This window comes from Galeopterus variegatus, unplaced genomic scaffold (genome assembly GCF_000696425.1).
Source record: "Galeopterus variegatus unplaced genomic scaffold, G_variegatus-3.0.2 Scaffold979, whole genome shotgun sequence".
NCBI classification, from domain to species: Eukaryota; Metazoa; Chordata; class Mammalia; order Dermoptera; family Cynocephalidae; genus Galeopterus; species Galeopterus variegatus.
Genome location: NW_007727090.1, coordinates 767,421 through 788,258, shown reverse-complemented (window position 1 = coordinate 788,258; position 20,838 = coordinate 767,421). Strand labels below are relative to the sequence as shown.

Here is a 20,838-nt window from a genome sequence, read left to right as displayed (position 1 = left end):
GTTAAAAGGTGAAGGTGAACCTGAGTGTAGATGCTAGTGTATCATACTGATTGACTCACACTGTTCAGTATATATTAAGTAGTCTAAAGAGTTAAAGGTTCAATTCATTTTAGAGTATAGAAAACTGAATAAATGTTATAAATGTTATTAATAAGTGGGATAAACTTAACACACAAAAATGCAAAATTTATATGCATTTGCCACAAAAAGGCTACACCAAAATATGCTCCTTTTGGGTAGGCAAGTGGATAAAACTGAGGGGAGCCTACTTTTGGGGGGGAATCCTTGCTTTGAACATAATTGGTGGCTATCATCTGCCCCAAAGATGATTTCTCAAATATCTGAAATTCAGCTTCAGAGAACTATTTTAAAGGAGTTTTCTACTTCATTTTCCTGCTAATGTCCCCCCGACCCCCCACTAGGTAACTCGAGCTATAAAAACAATAAAAATTGAGTTGTGGAGTGGCCCATAAATACCTCATCTGGACAGTTAGGTGGACACGGCAAACGTTTTCCTTCTTTTAATGTATTCACAAGTCTTGTTACTGTCATCTGGCCATGAGTTGGGCCTATCATTTTCAGGAACAACTACGTAAAATAAAACCAAACAAAATGTTTTACTTTGCACATATTTTACAAAGGTAAAATTTCTGGAATTTAACTGGAAATTAACAATAAAAAGGCTTTTCTCCTTAGCAACTTTAAGTGAAAATCCAAAATCCTCATTAATTCCAAGTGATCAGTTTATAATCAGTTGTCCAGACTCTACCAACCACTCCTTTCGCTAGTCAAAGAGTCTGTTCCAGTGAAAATGATCTCATTTAGGAATAAATGAGGCACAGGTAAGGCCCCAACCCAATGCTACCCCACTTACTCACTCTCCCATGAAACTCCTCACACAGATAAGATCCTTAAAAGTCAAGGTTGTCCTATAGAACTTTGGGTTCCTTGTGAGACCAAGACTTGAGAGACCCACAAGTAGTAAAGTAACAAACCAAGTTAAATGGAAAAGTGACACTTTCCCTTTCCATTATAACAAACTGACTGAATTTCATTTAAAAACAAAACTTGCAAAGCAGAGACTGACACATTTTAGTTGGGTACTAGATTCAAATGAAGAGGCAAGACTTACTGCCATAGGACTAGAATCTGAATCACAGTAAGTAAGCAGCTCATGCAGAGTCACTCCAAAAGACCAGACATCAGAGGCAATATAGAATTTACACTGAATTAGACATTCTGGAGCATACCTGAAAGAAAGAACATGAAACTTCATTTCCTAGAAGGGATGTTCCAACAAACATTACAGAGTAACTCAGAAAAATCACATCTTTAGTTTTTCTTAGAATTTGATATTCAAAGCATCAAAATATGTATTATACACTAATTACATATATGATGCTGTGCTGCTCATTTAATATATAGAGCAATATCCTTTATGGGCTCTCAGTAGCACATTTTTTGCCCCCAAATAGGACAAGTCTGTGTTCTTCATTTCCCTGAACAGGATCTCTCAGTGTGGAGGAGGAAAAGGACAAATGAAGACCAGCCCAGGTCAGAACTGCCTCCAAGCCCATGAAGAGGCAGCAGTGACCTCACTGCCCCATCCTCTTCCAATGTTCTTTACTTTGGTGAATGATACGCAATTGTCCAAGCCAGAGATCAAGGCATTTCATACCCAATTTCCTCCTCAAATCCACTCAGTTCTAACTCCCACTGTCACTGTCCTAATCACTGTCCTAGTTCACACTATCACTGACTTTGGCCTGGGTTGTAGAAGGAACCGCATCAGACTCCCTGGCTCCAATCCTGCTCCCTCTATTCCATGGTGATCTTTTTAAAACAAATTCTCCACACTTAAATCCTAAAGTGGCATCAGTTGCTCTCAGGATGAAGTCCTAGCTCTACGACTTAGCTTCCGCTGGTCTGACTTAAACATCCCCTGCAAACCTCCTACCCCTTCATGAGCCAACCATGCTGAGTTTATTTCATTTCCTGGTATATCCACTGCTCTTGTCTCTCATTCTTCTTAGTCACACATGCCTTTTTCCATCTATTCCCACAAACCCCCGTGAATCTCAGGTTTCACCTGAATACTCAGGACTTCTAGAAAACTAAGCCTGGGGCCGGCCCGGTGGCGCACCAGAGAGTGCGCCGCTTGGGAGCGTGGCGGCGCTCCCGCCGAGGGTTCGGATCCCATGTGGAGACCGGTTCCCGCTCACTGGCTAAGCGCGGTGCGGGCGCAACACCGAGGGTTGCGATCCCGTTACCGGTCAGTAAAAAAAAAGCAAAAAAAGAAAAAAAAAAAGAAAACTAAGCCTGAACACTACTATGCTCAGTGTTCCATGAAACTGGCTGCCTCACCCACTAAACTCTTCATCCTATCTCCAGTACCTGGCACAAAGCAGAGCCTTGACACACTTTTTTTTGATGAATGAAAAGGTTTAGGCTCCGCAGATGGGAGAGTTCTGTTTATGTCTATGTAGGATGCATCCAGGGGGTGCTGATCAGTTTTATAGGGGGTGGAGACTTAAGCAGCTTCTTCCTTGGATAGTGTTCTAGGCATGTGGCTTCCTAACCAGGATGACTCTGGTGATGCATGAAAGATGGCCACACTCCCCACAGATTTTGCTCTGCTCTGTCCAGGATTTCTCTGAATCTGTTCAATGCTCACTTACTTGGTCACCCTCTGCCCCTCCTCCTAACTGCCCTGGTCTAGCTTCTCTGCATGCACGTGTTTAAGAAAGGATCCCGGCCTACTCCACATGCTCACAGTTTTAAGAACTGTGTCAGATGAATGCCTTCTCATGGGATGCTGGAGATGCTGAGATGGTGGCTAGATTTCTCCCATTCCTTGGAAAATGGTGTCATATAAAACTCAGGCATTCGTGCAGGCTGATTTTAGTTAAATAGCCAAATGTGTTTCTTGAAGGTAAATATCAATCAATTCCAAATGTTCTAAAATCTCTCTAACCTTGACTCAGGCCAGAGGAATGAGAGCCATTAAAATAGCCAGAAAGAGCTTCTCAAAATAGTGCAAACCCAATGAAGCACTGATGAAACCTAGCTGTTGGTTTCAGTTACCAAAACACAGGGCTGTCCCGGTCGTCCTTGACTGTGTAGTACTCCTTATCAGTTTCAATTGCTTTGGTTAAACCAAAGTCTCCAATTTTCACTTGGTGTTCACTCTCAACAAGGACATTTCTTGCTGCCAAGTCCCGGTGAACATATTGCCGAGAACCCAAATAGTCCATCCCCTGAGAGAGAGAAGTAAGGGTCAAGCACATTGCTAAAGTCATTTCAGATTGTATTTTGTAGTATCTATCACTTCATAATAAAAAATATAAATGTCACTGCATTCCCATATCACTGACAATTTTTTTGGTTATTTTTATGCAAGAATAGTAAGACCAAACTGATTTAAAGAAATACACATTAAAGCAGCCATACTATTCACTTTCCTGGTAGAGGTTATTTTTCATCCAAAATAATGCTGAGCAAAATAAATGCAGTGCAATTATTACAAAGCGTCCCACTTGTGGTCTAACTACAAACCAATTACCCAGGGCAGAGTGCCTAATTTTTTAATCTTTAACAATGCTGTCTTTTTCTTTCTATTTTTTTTTTTTTTTACCTTACAAATCTGAACGGCATATTTTAGCTGCTGTTTGAGGTTAATTTTGTTCTTATTCTTTGGAAGATATTCCTTAAGGCTTCCCGAAGGCAGAAATTCCATGATGAGCTTAATACCGTTTCCTCCTGTTTAGAAAACACTCTTCAGTATGAGGTTGCCAAGTGAAGGAGCTGTGAGAAACGAAAGGGCCTGGGATCTGGAGAAAGAGGACTGGAAGTGACCTCAGCTTCACCCCTTTCCCACAGTGAAGTTACTCAAGCTCCTCAGCCTCAGGGTCCTCGGCAATGAACAGGGGCAGTAACACTCAGAGACCTACCTCAGAGTCACAACCACTTGCTGAGATAACAGACTGAGTACTCTGTAAGCCACTAGGCAGAGGATAGTTTTTAAAAATAAGCCACATCATTCCATTACTAATTTGAAAGTACAATACATGAGTGGGGTGCTGACTTGCAAATAAGATACAATTATTAATTACACTACTTGCCACCTTCCTTTAGACAACCAGAAAATGAAATACCCCGGCTAGGACTGGATCAGAGGCACAGGGAAAGGGAGTAAGGAGGTGTCAGCTTCATATGGCCCAAGTGTGGATGTTGGATGGCTAAAGTCCAGTCCCCGGTGTGGGTGTATGAACAACCTGAAAAGAAAATGCTGGAGCTTCCCCAGAGCCCTGCAGTTGCTAAGGGATGGAACAATGTGGATGACCTGCTAGCCCTGAGAGCTCATGGAGCAGTCAGCTACATGCTCAGATGGCCCAGGTAGGGCCAATGGCTTCCTACTCTGCGCTGGCCTTTATGACCCCAGACAGTCACTGTGTCTTTACGCCAGACCCACTTTACACAACATACCATCTTCTGTGCAGATTCCTTTGTACTTCACAATGTTCTCATGATAGAGGTTCCTTAAGATTTCTATTTCCTTCTTCAGATCAGCTATGTGGTTACCTCCACTCTCAGGCTTCAGGGATTTGACAGCCACCTGCTCCCCTGTATTGTCCCCCTCGGGGTCATATCTGCAGAGCTCAACCTTCCCAAAATGGCCCTGGAGGGAAAGATGCAGGTACTGTTATCAGAGAAGATAAGTCTTGCTCCTCATGGCCATTTCCCCTGAAGGCTAGGGGTTAATAGCACAGTCTGACTTGGCAGGTAGAAGGCTCTCACCTGGACCCTACCCATTCACCACAGCCCCTTTCCTCTCTTGGCCTTACAAGCCATCCCCTCTATTACTGAGCTAAGGCACAGAAAGTAGCAGGTGACTGATGAATCAACACATCAAGCCCAGTTTCCATGAAAATGTAACCCACGAGGAAATGAAGGTTATTTCTGGATCTGTAAGATGACTGGGGAGTTCTGTGAAAGCCCTGGGCCCATGCTAATGACAGGCATCACAATGTAGCTGAAAAGAACATCTGCAGGAGGAATATTCAGATGTGGCATCTGATCCCAGCTTAGCTGCTTCCTAGTGATGTTGGTTGGCCAAGTGACCAGAACTTCCAAGCTGGCTCCTGATGTGCTCACTGTGTACACTAGTAGTAACACCATCAAGGATGTTGTGAGGAGCCTGGACACTGTGCTTGTAAAAACGCCCAGCACAGAGGCTGACACACACCATATACTAAAGACATGACAGTCTTTAAATAACTGAACTACAGAAAATCTGTATAAAGACACAAATCTCAGTAGCTTCTCTGGTCATTTCAACTGTTTAGAAACTTCTATTCAAGGTCCAAAGGAAAAGCTGATATTCTATTTTGGCATTCTATGTGGTAAACCGATCCCTCTTTTAAGGAAGCTTATAGGATATATGTGTCCAGAAAAGTTAGAGACAGATTTTTCTATTTCCACCATATCTATACCTATTTCCCTATATATCTCTCTTCCCCTTCTGTCCCACAGAGAAACATCAAGACTCTCAAGGGAGCTGCCCAATGTCTTGTGTGCATATACAGTTACATGTGCAGGCAGGGACATGCATCCTGTCTCTGGATGTATGTCAAATGGAGAAAGATAAAATCCCTTGTGATAAATGTGTCTCCACCCCCACCCCCAAATGCAGTAAGGTGCTTCTGCATATAAACTTTGACCTGAAATGAGACAGAATGGAGAGCAGCCCTATATGCAGAGAGGGGCAATGTGGCAGGCAGAGGATTCTGTGGTCAGCAACAGCGAGCACCAGGTATTAACTTGCCTCTCCCAAGTCACGGATCCTCTTTAGGAAGCGCTTTTCAAAATGCGTGGGATCCACCTCAGTTGCAGGCTTTCTTTCTGAAACAATGTCTGGATCTAACAGAAGAGAAAAGAACATAGGTTAAAAAGCAAGTGACTGCTGAGGACTGCCACTCGTGTGCTCCTGGTTATGCCCCCCACTCCATCCCCAGCCCACTCTCCTTTGTGGATCTCAGGTGGAACAGCACAGGGCAGTGTCTTACTCTGCTCTTCAAGCTTATTAATGTCTCTCATGATGGCTCGGAAGAAGGGTCTCTGATTGGGGTCATAGTTCATGCAGCGGGTCATAAGGTCGGCCAGTTCCTTGCAAGATGGTGTCACTGGCCTGCACCGGCTTTCATAGAATCTCTCTTTCTGTAAAGAAGAGGAACACATGGAAGAAACCAAAGGAACCATCCACAAAACTTTCAGCCCCAGGTCAGAAGGAATTACCAATACCTAATTTAATTCCCAACATCTCTGCTTAAAGGTAGCGTTCATAAATATGTATGTTACCATTGCCTTATTCCAGCGTGGGGAAATCTGTCATGATACTAAAATAATCTGAATTTAAGCAGGATGGGCAGTATATCCCAGTCCCAAAAAGCTACATTCCAGTAAAGTCATGCAACCATTCTAGAATACAATGAGGCAACATGTATAAAAATCTTCAAATTCTTCAAACTCTCTGACTCACTCAATGACTCAGAAATAAATCAGATGATGAACAAAGACTTAAATACAAAGATATTTCCTGAAGAATTAGAACACTGGAAATCTGAAAAGGACCTAAATGCCAAATACAAAATTAGTTAAGTAAATTAGCTAAACAAAGAATTAATTCTTACATTAAATTTGTAAAAACTGTAAGACTTTGAATCTCATAGGAAAATACAATATTTAGTGAAAAAATTCAGAATATATAACTAAACATAGCATGATCCTATTTTTGTTTAGAAAAGAGACGATACATAAATACTTATACTGGAAGACAATATGCCAGAGTGTTAATAGTGGTTAGAGATGACAAAAATATCGTAAAATTTCTATTTTCTTTATTTTAATAGTTTTCTGTATTTCCCTAATTTTCTTCAACTATTCATTACTTTAAAATTCAGAAGCAAATAACTGATGCCACTTTAAAAGATTAAGTGAAATCAGTGCACTCCAGTTTCTACTCTGTAGCTGGATGCCAAGGGCACCTGTGGGTCCTGGGGTGAGGAAGGGGTGGGCAGGCCCCATAGGACAGGGAGGAAGGACTGGAATTAAGGAGCTGACAACTGCCTTTGCCTCTTGAGTGTCACTCACCCTTCCCTGCTCCAGTGCAGCCAGGAGAAAGGCCATCTAACTCAGGGAAACATGCGATGAGAGAGGGACCCCTATTTTATTAGAGACACGGCCCTTCCTTCCTTCATCCCTGTATGCTGCTCAGCCCTGGGTACACAGCGAGTGCTCGATAAATACCAACTCACAACAAAGGATATGATGCTTTGTTTCCAAGGAAGTTAAAAATAAAATGAGTTCTCCAGAAGCCTAGGTTGAAAATTCCAAATAGATTTGTAGATCTGATGGTTTCCTGTGGATTTTAGCCCATATCCTCTTTCCCAAGTCCTGTCCCATCTTTAATAGGCAAGTCTTAAAGGTTACACCTCTTCGACATCTCCTATACGCACACCGGCCACTGTGGACTCCCACTGCCATTTCTTGATGTGAGCACTTTCCACTGAGAGCCTTGGAGCCTGAGTCTCTCCCGGTCTCTCCTCAGCCTGTCCACCCCAGCCACTGCCTCCAGTGACGTTCCCAAAGCCAACCTCCCAGTGTCTCCCTCCTCCATTCCATCCTTCTTTGTCCAATATCATCTCCCAGGAAAATGCAGGCTCCACAGCCTGGAATTTCCAGGACCTCTGGCAATCCAACCCCAAAAAGCCTTTCCCACCTGATCATCCTTGCTTCCTCTCCACTCTCCTAATGCTCCAGGCTAGGGCACACAGAACTACACTCATTGCTTCCCACATACAACTGAAATGTCACCTTCCCCTTGACTTTAATCAGTCTCTCCCAACTAAATGTGATGCCTACCCTCTCTAAACATACAAAGCACATTCCAATAAATGAATCACTGAATTGGAGGGCTAGTGGTCCTTACTGTTACTTTTACTACTTTATCCCTTTGGAGTTAGAATGTCCACTTTTTCCATAGGTAAATTTGTTCAAACCTCGCTTGTTTTGCATGCTAGCTGAGGAACCGAGATGAATGTGGAGCTACCTGAATCTCAATTACCCGATCTATAAACTGAAGGTAATGACACTGCCCTACCTAACCTGCAAGGCACTAAGGGTGACACTTTCAGATATTATCTTAAAACTCTTACTACTGTTAATTTTAGCCTAACTCCCCAACCACACCCTAAGATAGTCAAGGGAAGGTGAGGCCTGTGTCTACTTCATCATGCACCCTAGCTCGTAAGCAGGACAATGCCTGATACACAGTAGGAACTCAGATAATGTGTGTTAATTCTGCTGAATAACAGGCACTTAAAATCTCAGATAAAGAGTACTGTAATTATCTACTGGGTGTGTACTGTATGCCTGTCACTCCACACGCATTATTTAGTTAATGTTCCCAACAACCCCACACAATGGTTGTTATTTATTCCCATTTCACAGATGATGAAACTGAGGCTCAGGGAAGTCAAGTGACATGTGCAAGGTCACACAGCCAGTGAGCCTGTGGAGGAGATTAAACCCATGCCCAACTCTTTCCAAAGTGTGAGGCTTCCTGATAACTCCTGGGGGTCGGTGAGCATGTGAGTCCTCGCCCATTTGCACCTGGGAAACAACTGCTCACCTCTATCAGTGTCTTGTCTTTCAGGGGGATCTCGCCATTGTAGCAGATTTCCCAGAGTGTGGTTCCAAAGCTCCACTTGTCAGCAGCCACACTCAGGTTCTTGGAGTCTTCAACACACTCAGGAGCAATCCATGGGATTCGTTCTATGCACTCTGGAAAAAGACAACAGACACATTTACACATCAGTTTCTGGGATCACCTAGGGACCAAATCACTGTCACTACAGCAACAACCATGAGCTAACCATAACATGAAGAAACTACCCCAAGCAGTGTTTCCTAAACATGGACAATGGCGACTTGAATCCCATGGGGGCCCTGACAGATGTGCTGTCTCCCAGGCCTTCCCCCTGGAGCTTCTTACACATCAGCCTAAGTCAGAGCTGTCAGACCATCCGTTTATCACATGCTCCCCAGGAGTATCATGTGCAGCCCATCTTCTGAAGCCCTGGCCTCAGAAACCACAAAGCATCTCAGCATGGGGGCCATCACCCTGGAGTGGGGAGAACAGGGGTTATATGGACAAAGGCTTAAGAAAGAGAAGGCAGGGAGAAGAGGCAGGCGCAGGCTGTCCACATGCACCCTGTGCCATCACTTTGCAATGCTGTATTAGTTTTATGATGGCTTTCTTTCATTTGAGGAAAGAAGAAGGGAAGGAAAGACCAAGGGGAACAAGTCTCATATCCCTTTCTCCTGGCTACCTCTGTAATTGCTGTTTCTGGTTTCTACCCAAGCAGAAACCCCCAGTCCACTGGAAATGCTCCTCAGCAAGTGCAGTGGCCTCCACAGGGATGTAGCTTCTGCAAGTGCGGTGGCCTCTAAGCCCCCCAGGGAAACAGAGGCAGGAGAGGCATTCTTGAGCTGAGCATTTGAGATCAGGCCCACTTGACCTCCCCAGCCTTCTCACCTTTTTCTTCCTGGCACAGGCACATGCAGGTGGTACCCTAGGATGATGTGCCTGTGGTCACCTGCTGTAGCCCCTCCTCAGTGACTTGCAAGACGTACATGAAATCCCACCACCTCCCTGAATCGCCCTCTGCCCCCAGCTGGATGATGTCTCTCTCCTCCAAATCCCCACAGCATTTTATTGACATCTCATTTGGGATCCCCAGAGTCACCCTGTTCTAGAATCATCTGTATATGTGACTCAGACTTGTGAGGACAGGACCCCTGATAGATCCAGGGGTGTATAAGCCCCAGGACTACTGGACAATGGCTAGATGATAAACATCACACAGATCCTGGAGGATGCTTCCCATTCCTCTTCCAAGGAGTGAATGATTAGGGTCTCCTTTGTAAGGCTTGGTTTTCATCCTGGTTCCCTTCCAAACTTAGTCCATTCTTTGACTAAATTACTGAACAAAAATTCAATGCTGAAAACAGTGGAGACTGTGACAGGATCCCAGCACCAGGCCCGGGCATGCTGGTATTCCCTGTGTGGCCTACAGGCTTAGAGGCAGAGCACAGCCTGTACAGTGCTGGCTTCAATGCGGCTCCCAGGTCTGCCCTTTCCTTTGGAGCCTACAACTCACCATAAACTAGTTCACACAGAGGATGCAAGACCACAGCAATTGCTAAAGGGGATAAGGTGCCTCTTAAACAGGCCACTAACTACAGTGGATTTCCAAAGGAATACAGGGGAGGACCCAGGAGACCCAGCTCCTCCTCCAACATATTTCTGACCACCCCCTGGTCCCCAGGGCCCCTCATCCTGCTCTGCCAGAACCCTGAACACAACTTCTTCACTGCAAGGACTGACAGCAGGGCAAGCCTTGGGAGAATTTGTTTCTCCTCCTGAACCATCAGATCCTGAGGGCAGGCACTGCCTCTTCCTCAACACCACACACCTGTGTAGTGAGTACTCTCTAAAAGAAGTCCTAACCCCAGCCCCAGCCCAGCCCAGCTCAGAGAGAGGAGTGGGGGAGGGGAGGGAGCCACACCTTGCCTGGACAGCACGGTAATGGGGATGCCAGGATCACTTAGCTTGATGAATGGGCCGCACTCGCTGTCGATGCCCTCACGGGCCAGGAGGAGGTTCTTAGTACACACGTATCCATGGACCAGGTCTTTATCCTCCTGCATAGTGAAAGGGTGGTTCATCAGAGCTGCCTGAAGGGTGGCCCATCTTCCCTCCTTCCCACACTCCCTGTTTCCAACCCTGACCCCACAGCTCTTCTCTCCCTACTCCCAGCTCCTTCCAGACCGGGGTAGCCTGGCCATCCCAGTAAGTATCTGTGTGACTTGGGCACATCATACAATGTGCCTCCGCTCCAGTGCCCTTATCAGTGAAACAGGGATAAGAGTGCTGGTGTGTGCCTCGTAGGCTTTGTGAAGATTAAACTGACTGGAGTCTGTACAACACTTAAACTGCTGGCCCACGGTTAGCACTCAGTGGACACTAGTTACTATGGAGGCTAGCAGTTTCACTGATACACTCCCCACGGCTGCACTATTGCTACTCTCACCACACACTGCAATACAGAGGACAACAATCTTCTGAGGCACTAATATTTCCCTTTAATCAGGATTCATACGTGTGCACACGGAAGAGCCCCAAATTGCCATTTTCCCTCAGCACCACGCACACCTGTGTTCAACCACAGAGCCCTGGTCCCATGGAACCAGACGACAGGGCCCCTCCGGCCCTGCTGGCTAGCACCTTCTTCCTGCCACCTCCTACTAGGACATTCTGGTTCCTGATAGGATCATCATGGACATCACAACATTCTTACCAAGTAACTCAGGGCGCTGGCCAGCTGTTTGGCAACTTTGAACTTCCAGGGTGTAGTGAGAACATCGCTTTTCCGGTGCATGAAGAGATCCAGGGGTCCCCCCTCCACAAACTCTTCTACCATGATATCTACAGGCACAAAAACAGCCACATCTGGAACCTTCTCCCTATCTGAGACAGTACTCTCCCTCATCCCCTTACAGGAGCCCACATCAATGGCTGGTACTCAGCTTCAGAGGATGCATATATCCTTGGGCGGTGCAAATGACAGAGGGCTTTCAGAGTTGGACAGACCTAGGTTCAACCCCAAGTTCTGCTACTTCTAACCTGGGTGGCCTTCAGCAAATGATGCCTCTCTGAGCCTCAGTTCTCTCATCTATAAAAACGGAGAGCAATACCTATACCTCTCAGGGACCTGGGGATGGCTAGTGTGACAAGGTATGGAAAGTCCTGGTTCAGTACTTGATACTTAAAACAAACGCTCAGAGAACAGCTGCCATCACTAGTGCTCCCCTTACCATACAAGGCAATACAAAGGTCTGGCTGCTGCTGTGACCAAACTCTCCTTTCAACAGGATTCACATGTGAGCCCATGGAATGGTCCACATCACCAGATTTCACAGGGATTAAATCACTTGGGGTTAAAAAAAAATTCCTCTTCTTCCAAATTTATATATCAGAGGCCGAGGCCACCCATCTCAGTTTGCAGCTTCTTCAGCCAAAAGGCAGGTGAGCAGCAGTGGCACAAAGGCCCATCCCTTCAGCAGCCTGCCAACCAAGAGAGGTCAGAGGTTGTTTGTGGTTAAATTGCAGGCCTACCTACTCAGCAGGCCAGCACCATGCTGCTTGGGCTGCACTCACCTGTCTCCACCTGCCCAGGGCTCCTCCTACCCCAACTCTCGTGGTGATGACCTCATCTTACTCACCCGACCTGCCGGGTCGAGTTCAGTACAGGGCCCAGAGTTGACAAGAAGGAAACATTAGAGAGATGCGTGAAAAGCAAAGGGATTTGGGTTCCATGTCCACTTTAACTTAAACAAATGGACTGCTGAGTACCTCGACTTCCTTGATTGCAAAAAAGAAAGACAAGAAATCTGGGCAACATGAAGGTGGAATAAGTCACCAGCTGTCCTCACAGCACCCATGCTCCCCAGCCAGGGCCAACAGCCACCATCAGAAGAGAATACACTCACTCTCCACATCACGGACACAGACACCATACAGGTACACGATGTGTTTGTGGGAGACCTGTCTCATCATGCTGGCTGCCTCGAAGAAGGCCTGTGGAAAGACAGGACAAAGAAATGTCAATGGTCAGCCTCCACTGGTCTGACCTTGAAGAGGCCCTGCTAAGGAGAAAGTCAATGGATCCAGAAAAGCTCAACACTGTCATGATCCCAGGCCCTGAAAATTACTCCTCTGGCCTTAACTATCCAGAAGCATTCCCAAACCTTTACCTTGGGCCAATCTGGCTAGGATATGGGATTTATTTAGAAAACCTAACAGGACACAGAGCAAGGCTGGTAGAGTAAACTAGCTGACTATTTTCCCATTGGATACTCATGTTCACCTCTCTTTTTACTCCTCTGGTCTTTAATTTTCCAGGCTGTGTGGTGAGAGCCCAGGACTACATCAGGAACTCTGGGGCCATTCGGCTAGGGTCCTGGCTCCACAGTACCACCATGGGACCCTTTAGTTAGGAATGGGAGGTGGGTGGGAGGAAAGGGAGGGCACAAACCAACTGTGAGGGGCTGCTCAAACCACCTCACCTTCATTCCTCCCTCACTTATTTTATAGACAACACAGGGTCTAACTAAGATTATATTTGAACAAAGGAATTTTGACTAAAAGGCAACTTTGAAAATAAGGGCAAAGATTCTTCCCAACCCATTGTGCTCCACTGGCTCAGGCAACGGGGGAGAAGGAAGGGGTGGGGTTATGAGGAAGATACTTGCCAGAGAAATGTCTCTGTGGCTCGGGTCTAAGACTTTGAGAATCACTTTTATTCTCTTCTCCTCAGCAGTTCCTTCATCCTCCTTGTAATCCATCAGGGTCCCAGAGTAGATGTGTGTTCTTGTGCCTCTCCCGAGGTGCTCTCCCTGAGGGAGGAAACAGAAGGTTAGTGTGGCTTTCTCTGAGGCTTCAATGATGGCTAGAGGGCTAGAGTCTGGGGCTGAGTCCTTCATCGGAACACAGAGTATCAGGATGGGGCAAAGGCAAAAGAGCCCCAACAGCTCACAGCCTCCAGTGCCTTGTCCTTGTCAGGCCTCCAATCGAAAGGAAAGGCTACTAGGCCCAGTATAGTTGTGACATTTCCTGGGCCCTCAGGCTCCCTAAACAGCTCCTTGTCTTCAATCTCCAAGAATAGCTGGTGGCCAAAACCTATCACAAAACTGCAAACAGTGCCATCAACAGCCAGCCACATCAGTTTCATCCCGGACCTCCAGAGCATTCTGAGAGGGAACCATCAGGAACTCCTCCACTCACAGGCTGGGGTACAAAGTAAAGGGGCTGTAAATCCTCACTTTGCTGCTTGCTAGCCATTAAACTTGGGGATTCTCCTTCACCATGCTTAATCTCTGCCCACTTTCTGTAAATTGGGATAATAGTGGTACCTGCCTCACAGGGTTGCTGTAAGAATCAAGTAAGGAAATAGATATAAAGGCTCCTGGTACAGTCTCTGGCACATGGTGGTAGAAACCATCTGCTGGGCCCATATGCTTTGTCTGAAAGCCCTCTAGACCAGTGGTCCCATTTCTCACACTGGAACTGCTTACTTCCCATCCATCTATCCAGTGGGTGTGCATGTGTGCTAAGCTTTAAAATCAGTGATGCAGATCACACCTGCATTTGCCCTAACAATCGTGCAGACAATGTGAAGACGGAGACTGGGGTGACGTGCCCCCAGTGCCAACACCACCAGATGAGTAGTGGGAGACTAAATGAGACTGCCAGTGCAGAACCCTCAGCACATGATGATCTAAGGACTTTTCCAGTTCAAAATTCAGTAATTCTGATTTTTAAATTCTTAAAATTTAGAAATCAAAATGTGACATATGAAATTAAGGCATTGTCAAGCTGTTGACATTAGTTCCACAAAATCTGTAAACTGAAGGTCTAGGACCCCCTGCAAATGCAGAAAATGCATTGTAGCTGATACCTAGGGAATCAGCCCTGTTCTCCACAGGAACATACACACTCATCAATCAGGTATATTAATTTGCACAAATACCACCCACGTGTCATCTGTCATAGCAGAATGGCCATACATCTGCCCTGCTTGCTGTATCCTAACAAGGTCCTGGGACTATTCATGATAGCTTCATCTGTCATGAAGCGATCCATCACAGTTATAGAAGTTGTGTTTCCCGAACATCCTATAAAAGCCATATGCTTTCAGAATAATTACTCTTCCCTAGAAGGATTACTTATTCCAGTGGCCAAGTCACGGCACCACAATGTCAGGACTCCGCAGCAATCCACAAAGGCCTCGTATGGCCCACTCCAGCCTCCTTCCTGCTGTTCCCTCTGCCTTGGCCTAGCTACTTGCTGCTCATCCTCTGGGACTCTCCTTTGAGGCCATCTCCCCAGGACACCATCCCTGGCCCTGCAAGACTAGGTGAGATGATCATCTTTGAGGTTCCCACTTCCCTACCTTAGGACCTGTCTCTTAACAATGGAACGACCTACATCAGACAGATGAGAGTCTGCCTCTTCTGCTACACTGTGAGCCTGCCAAGGGTGGTGATCATGCCTGGCACATGTAGAAATGCTCGACCACTGCTGGCTGAATAGAAGTGGAAGGCATGGAGGATGGTATTTATCTGCTCAAAGGCTAGAGGAGAGGGAGGGAAGGCAGGCTCAAGTACCTGTCAAGTTCTAGACAGAAAAGGGGCTGCAGTACTGCAGCTCTGATGATTTTAATCTCAGGAAACATAGCTCTGACACCATCAGGAGGACACTGAATGACACGGATGGGTCTTCAGTGAAGAAACTGACCATAATGGAAGTGAGGCAGCTGTAGCCATGGACTTTCATTCTCCCAATACTCTGCCCAGCAATTTCAGGGATTCACTTAACAAGATATAGTAACAAACCCACCCACCCCACACCTGCCACCCTCCCCAAGCTCTTTCACAGCAGTGAACCTGTGATCCGCACTCTACTGTAGTCTCCCCTGCGTGTAAATGACCCTGTGAAGATTCCTTCTCTCCAGGGCTGCTGGCATGCAGTCTCCTTGAATGTTCCCTGCCCCCACCGTGTGTAGCTCTAAGTAAGGGGCTGAGAAGGGCTGCCGAACAGAAAGTGGGATTTGCCCTGGACCTCACACCCCTAGCTGAGGCTGGAGGGCAGCTACAAGGGAAACTCTGGGCCTGCCTAAGGATGTAGATTCTCGGCAAAAGGCCTCCCAAGGATGGGATGCTGGTCTGAGCCCCTGAGAGGTATTCATTTCTCAACACAGTTCCTCTCCTTCAGGCCTGAGTTGTGCATGCCCTCTGGCCCCCTCACTGTGTTCTTTGTTCTCCCAACTCTGCTCCTTCTGGGAGCATCACTGGAAAGTACAGAACTGAACTCTGGAAGTACTCTGTCCCATAGCGCATCAGCCCACGCTACCCATGGAGAACCTATTCCTACTGTCCCCCTCAACGCTAGGTGACCCCACAAAGCCTGACCAATCCACTTCCTTCAAGGAAAAAGTCTCTATGAGGAGCATCAGCAAGGCTGGGTAGGACAGAGGGCACTGGCCATACTGCTTTAACTTTGAAAGGAAAGTCTCCTTGCTTTTTTTCTACTAGGATTTCTTCAAACCCAGACTTCATTCCCCCACAAATCCCCAAGTTGGTCCACTGTGGGAGGCAAGACCAAGACTGGACCTAGGACCTGCAGCAGTGACTCACTTGTACAATATCTTTCTTGAGGATCCGATCGAAGCTCAGCTGACTCACTGGATAGACAGGCTGCCACTCCTGGGCTTTTTTAGTAGCCACCAGCAAATTGGAGATTTCTGTGAAAAAGAATGGAGAAGTTTGAGCATAGAAACCAAAGGCCCAAGATGCCAGCCAGCCAACATCTGCTGAGCTACGGGAATGCTCAACACAGTGTGCATTTGTTGCTTCACTCATTCAACAAATATCTATTGGCTGGCCAGTTAGCTCAGTTGGTTACAGCATAGTGTCATAACACCAAGGGCAAGGGTTTAGATCCCTTACCAGCTAGCCACCAAAACAAAAACCAAAAAAACCCAAAACAACAAATATCTGTTGACTAGTACTAGATTCCCGCCCTCCAGGAGCTCTCAAGCTAATAACAGAGCCAAAACTATCAAATTATCAACCAATCAAATGTAAAGCTGCAATGTGTGCAGCTATGCTAAATGACAGGCCCAAGGCGCTCTAAGGTTGACACAGCAGCTGGATCTGTCCTGGTGACAGAGGTCAGGGAAGGTTTCCATAACGAAATATTTTAAAATCTAACAATAAAAACTCCAAGAAGTTAGGAACTGTGTCTACCTTATTTTTTGTTCCACCTCCACAGCCTCATACATAGTACGTACTCAGTAAGTATTTGCTCAATGTATGAATGAATGACCAGGGTGTGATCTGAAGGATGAGAGCCGAGGAGGGAGGAAGCAGCAGTACCTTGGGTCTGGGGAGTGATGGGAACCACAGGAGGGGGGTGACAAATGCTGCTTTTGTGCCAGAAGAACAGGGCAGATGACCCAGAAAGGAGGTCCTGTCTGAACTTCTCTGGGCCCAGCAGTGCCTAACACCAAGGATGCAATAACCAAACACTCCCTGAATGTGCGGGTTATAAGTGGACCATTCTCCAAATTCTACTGATTAAAACAACCCGGCACATTATAAAATATGGGCCAGGGTTGGCACAGTGGCTAACCGGGAACTTACAATCCACAGGAGTGGCTTTCCCACCACGGAGCCACTGTGAGCTGCAAGGTTATTGCGGGGGAAGAAAAGACTCTCTAGATTTGGACTAGCAGTGACAGTATTCTGGGAATCCCTTTAGACTTTTATGTAGTCACTGATATATTTTTTTTTTTTAATAGCAGCAAGAATATAAGAGAAATGACAACTAACAGATGCTTTCCCTGCCCTTCTTCTTTTCTGCACTAGAAAATAATAATTAGGGGAGAAAACATAGCCATTCAAGTCCTGATTCTTGGATTTTAATGGAATGAGGTTTCCAAAAGAAGAACTCTAAGAACGGCCATACACAATCTGTGGAGACCACCCCCATGAGCCATTGGGAAGCAATGGCTGCTGAGTATCAGGTCCCAACATGGGCCAAGTGGCTCACATGTGATCTCTCAAACTCTCACTACCCTCCAGGATAGGGCTTTTTTTTTTTTTCCCCTTAACTTTTTTTAAGCTCATATATTGACTTCTTTCTCTGTGCCAGCCACTGTCCTAACAGCTTTACACACATTAACTCCTCTGTCCTCATGACAATCCTATGAGGTAATATAGTCTTCTTATACCCCTTTAATAGATCAAAAAAGAGACTCAGAGAGATTAAATAATTTGCCAAAGATCAGACAGTGAGTCCCAGGCCTCAAATTCACACTGAAGTCAGAGATGGCTCTAGTCTCTCACCTACCCACAGCATACATGCATTCCTGGCCCTGGGGGGTGGGGAGTAATAAAACCGGAGGCCAGAGACTGGGTTCAGGTAAAGGATCTATCTCCCTGTTATCATATCCTGGGTACTCCTTTTTCCAGAGGCTACTCCCTCCACACTGTTTTCCTGACTCCATCCTGTTACCTGGGTAAAAACAGATTCAACCTGTCAACTCAGGGCTGGCCCGAGGGAGAAAAAGCATCAAGGGCAGGCTGCTTGCTTTGTGTACACAGGGAAGAGGTTGGGCAATGCAGCCATATGGGAAATTACAGGGAGGATGGGCAAGGGATTCATTAATGGACTGATTATTTGCATAGGTGCTTCAGGGAACACGGCACTGGGGTCAACAGTGTGAGCGGGGAAAGCCTCTTCATCTCCATGAACCTGTTTTCTCACTAGAAAGATGGTGGCAGTAGCTGAGACCTCCTCCATCACTATGCAGGATAAAGGAGACATCGCACGCGAAGGGCCTCCCTTCAGTGCCTGAGGAGTCGTGAATGCTCCATAACGGGAGCCACTGTGAGCATGGCCAGCGTTACACCATAGTTGCCGCCATCACTCCTGTTGTACCACCAAGGTCCTAAGCAAGGGGCAGTGGACTACAGAAGTGCTCATGTCAGAGATAAAGGATGAGGATGTGAGAGGGCTGGTGGTGAATGGGCTGGTGAGCCCTTCAGGCTTTCACCTACTTCTGAACACAGTCACCCTCAGACTTGGAGCTGGGCAGCAGGGCTGGACAAAGGACAAGAGATGGCGGATTGGCTTAACGGCCACACCCATTCAGAGAGACCTCCTGCTTTTTCACTTTGCTTTTTTATTTATCCTGTGAGGAGTTTCTTGGTTGCATTTTCAAGTGAGAAACCCAGCTCAGGGTCTGGCTATGAGAACCCTGTGGTTAGGAAGGCAGAGGAGCCGGGGAACCAAAAATGACATTCTCATGTCAGATGTTCATGATTTTACCACTTCTCTAATTTGCAGGTGGCAGAGGGAAGATAGTGGGCTTTCGAGGACTTATGTAAGGAAGCCTCACATACAGTCCTTATTTTTATTCTCTTCACTGCCAGGCCTTCCTCTCCCCACCCTCCCAAGGTCAGAAGAATTGACCCTTGCCTAGAAGTCTTGGGCTGATGGATATACCTGCACCTTTACAAAGACAGTGTGAGGGGGAAAAAAAACCCACCGGACTTGGAGTCAGACAACATAAATTCAAATTCCCACTCTTCCTCTACCTACCTAAGTGATCTTGGGTAAACATAATGGGGATAACAACATACCCTGGGTTGTTCTGAGGATTAAATGACTTAAAACATAAAAGAGCTTCAAATGGTGTTTGGCAAACCGTAAGCATTACTCATATGATAGTAGGCATTATTATTATTTGCTGCTTTTATAACCACTATTGATACTACTAGCTGTGTGGCCATGAGCAAGTCACTTAACATCTCTCAACCTCAACTTCCTCACCTTTATAATAGCTACAAAGAGCTACTGTGTGGATGAAAGAAATGAAAAATGCATGTAAACTGCTTGGGACATAATAGGTACCCACCAATATGACAGCCAGTGCCACGATTATTCATGTGACAGACATTATCCAATGCTGATTCTGTGCTGGGCATTGTGCTTCCTGAGTGGTGAGACCCAGATCCTGTCTTAAGAATTCATAATCAAGTGGGAAAGGCAGACACTAAACACTTTCAGGGCTGAATTTCAAGAGTCTCAACAAAAGCCATGAGAAAGTGGTTTGATTCTCCTCCATGCTTCTCCCTCCATAGCTACTGGCTCCCAGGTCTGGGTTAGTAAGAGGGTGGCATCTACAGCAGAGACCACCCCACCTAAACCCTGCAAAGAAATATGTCCTACTTTCCAACCTGCTACCACCTCTCTTCCCATGGCTGCTGTCCTCTACTTTGTCAGCCTCACCTACAGAACATTAATACCTAGGAAAGTAAAAAATGCTTTTAATATCTGGGAAAAGAGATGATGTGAGTAAGTAGGGTCATTGGGCTTTAAGGTTTTAACTTGCTGAGGTCTCAGGCCAAGTGGCAGATGTGTTTTTACCTTTGTGGAACATCTTCAAGCATAAAAACAAAGGCTGTAGTTATTTCCCCAGGCTGGCAGGAAACCCCCTCTGATCAAAAAGAACTCAAGTCCTTCTTTCACCATGTTCAGTGACAAGCTCCTCGCTGAGACCAAAAAGTGATTCAAATATCAAGAACCCAGGCCCCTTTCTTGTCCTGGCACTGCTTCCTCTACCCACAGACGTCAAGACCCAAGGACGCATTCCCTTAAAAGAACAAGATGTGTCTCAAACAAAGAGACACCTTGGAGTATTTTCTACCAGCACTTAGCAACTGCACTGCCCCTGCTTTGACACCTGACCCCTTCTAAGGGAAGGATCTGGCATGTGCAGGGAACTCTTGCAGGGGGAATGTCAAAATACCAGTACTCAAGGAATCTGGCATTCGGGTTAGACCTGGCACTCAAACTCCTCTTTGACCTTGACCTTCAATGAGACCCACCTTCACTTCTCTGGGATTCATTTTTCTCATCTATAAAATGAGGCAATTGAGCAGGTGACCCCTAGGTATCCTTCTAGACCTCACATTCTAGGAGATGATGAATCCACCTGTACGATACCAGTGACACTGTTTATGAGATGTACAAAAAAAGCAGCTGAGTTGCTCGCCCCATTTATCCATTTTACAACCTGATCCTCCCATGACCCCCAATGCCTGCAGGATAAAGTTCCAGTGTCCTGACATGGCATCTATGGCCTCCCA

General features: G+C 46.2%; 1 protein-coding gene across 1 annotated transcript in view; it reads right to left on the bottom strand.

Moving 5' to 3' along the window:
* The window catches only part of JAK1 (Janus kinase 1), a 51,549-nt gene that overhangs the window by 1,686 nt on the left and 29,025 nt on the right, over positions 1-20,838 (bottom strand). The window contains exons 11-23 of the mRNA XM_008573982.1: positions 16,318-16,424; positions 13,375-13,518; positions 12,613-12,700; positions 11,421-11,548; positions 10,629-10,764; positions 8,690-8,841; positions 6,066-6,216; positions 5,825-5,919; positions 4,486-4,678; positions 3,635-3,759; positions 3,085-3,257; positions 1,133-1,250; positions 478-588 (exon numbers count right to left, since the gene is read on the bottom strand). Coding sequence (XP_008572204.1) covers positions 478-588; positions 1,133-1,250; positions 3,085-3,257; positions 3,635-3,759; positions 4,486-4,678; positions 5,825-5,919; positions 6,066-6,216; positions 8,690-8,841; positions 10,629-10,764; positions 11,421-11,548; positions 12,613-12,700; positions 13,375-13,518; positions 16,318-16,424 — 1,721 coding nt within the window. The remainder of the gene's footprint in view (positions 1-477; positions 589-1,132; positions 1,251-3,084; positions 3,258-3,634; positions 3,760-4,485; positions 4,679-5,824; positions 5,920-6,065; positions 6,217-8,689; positions 8,842-10,628; positions 10,765-11,420; positions 11,549-12,612; positions 12,701-13,374; positions 13,519-16,317; positions 16,425-20,838) is intronic.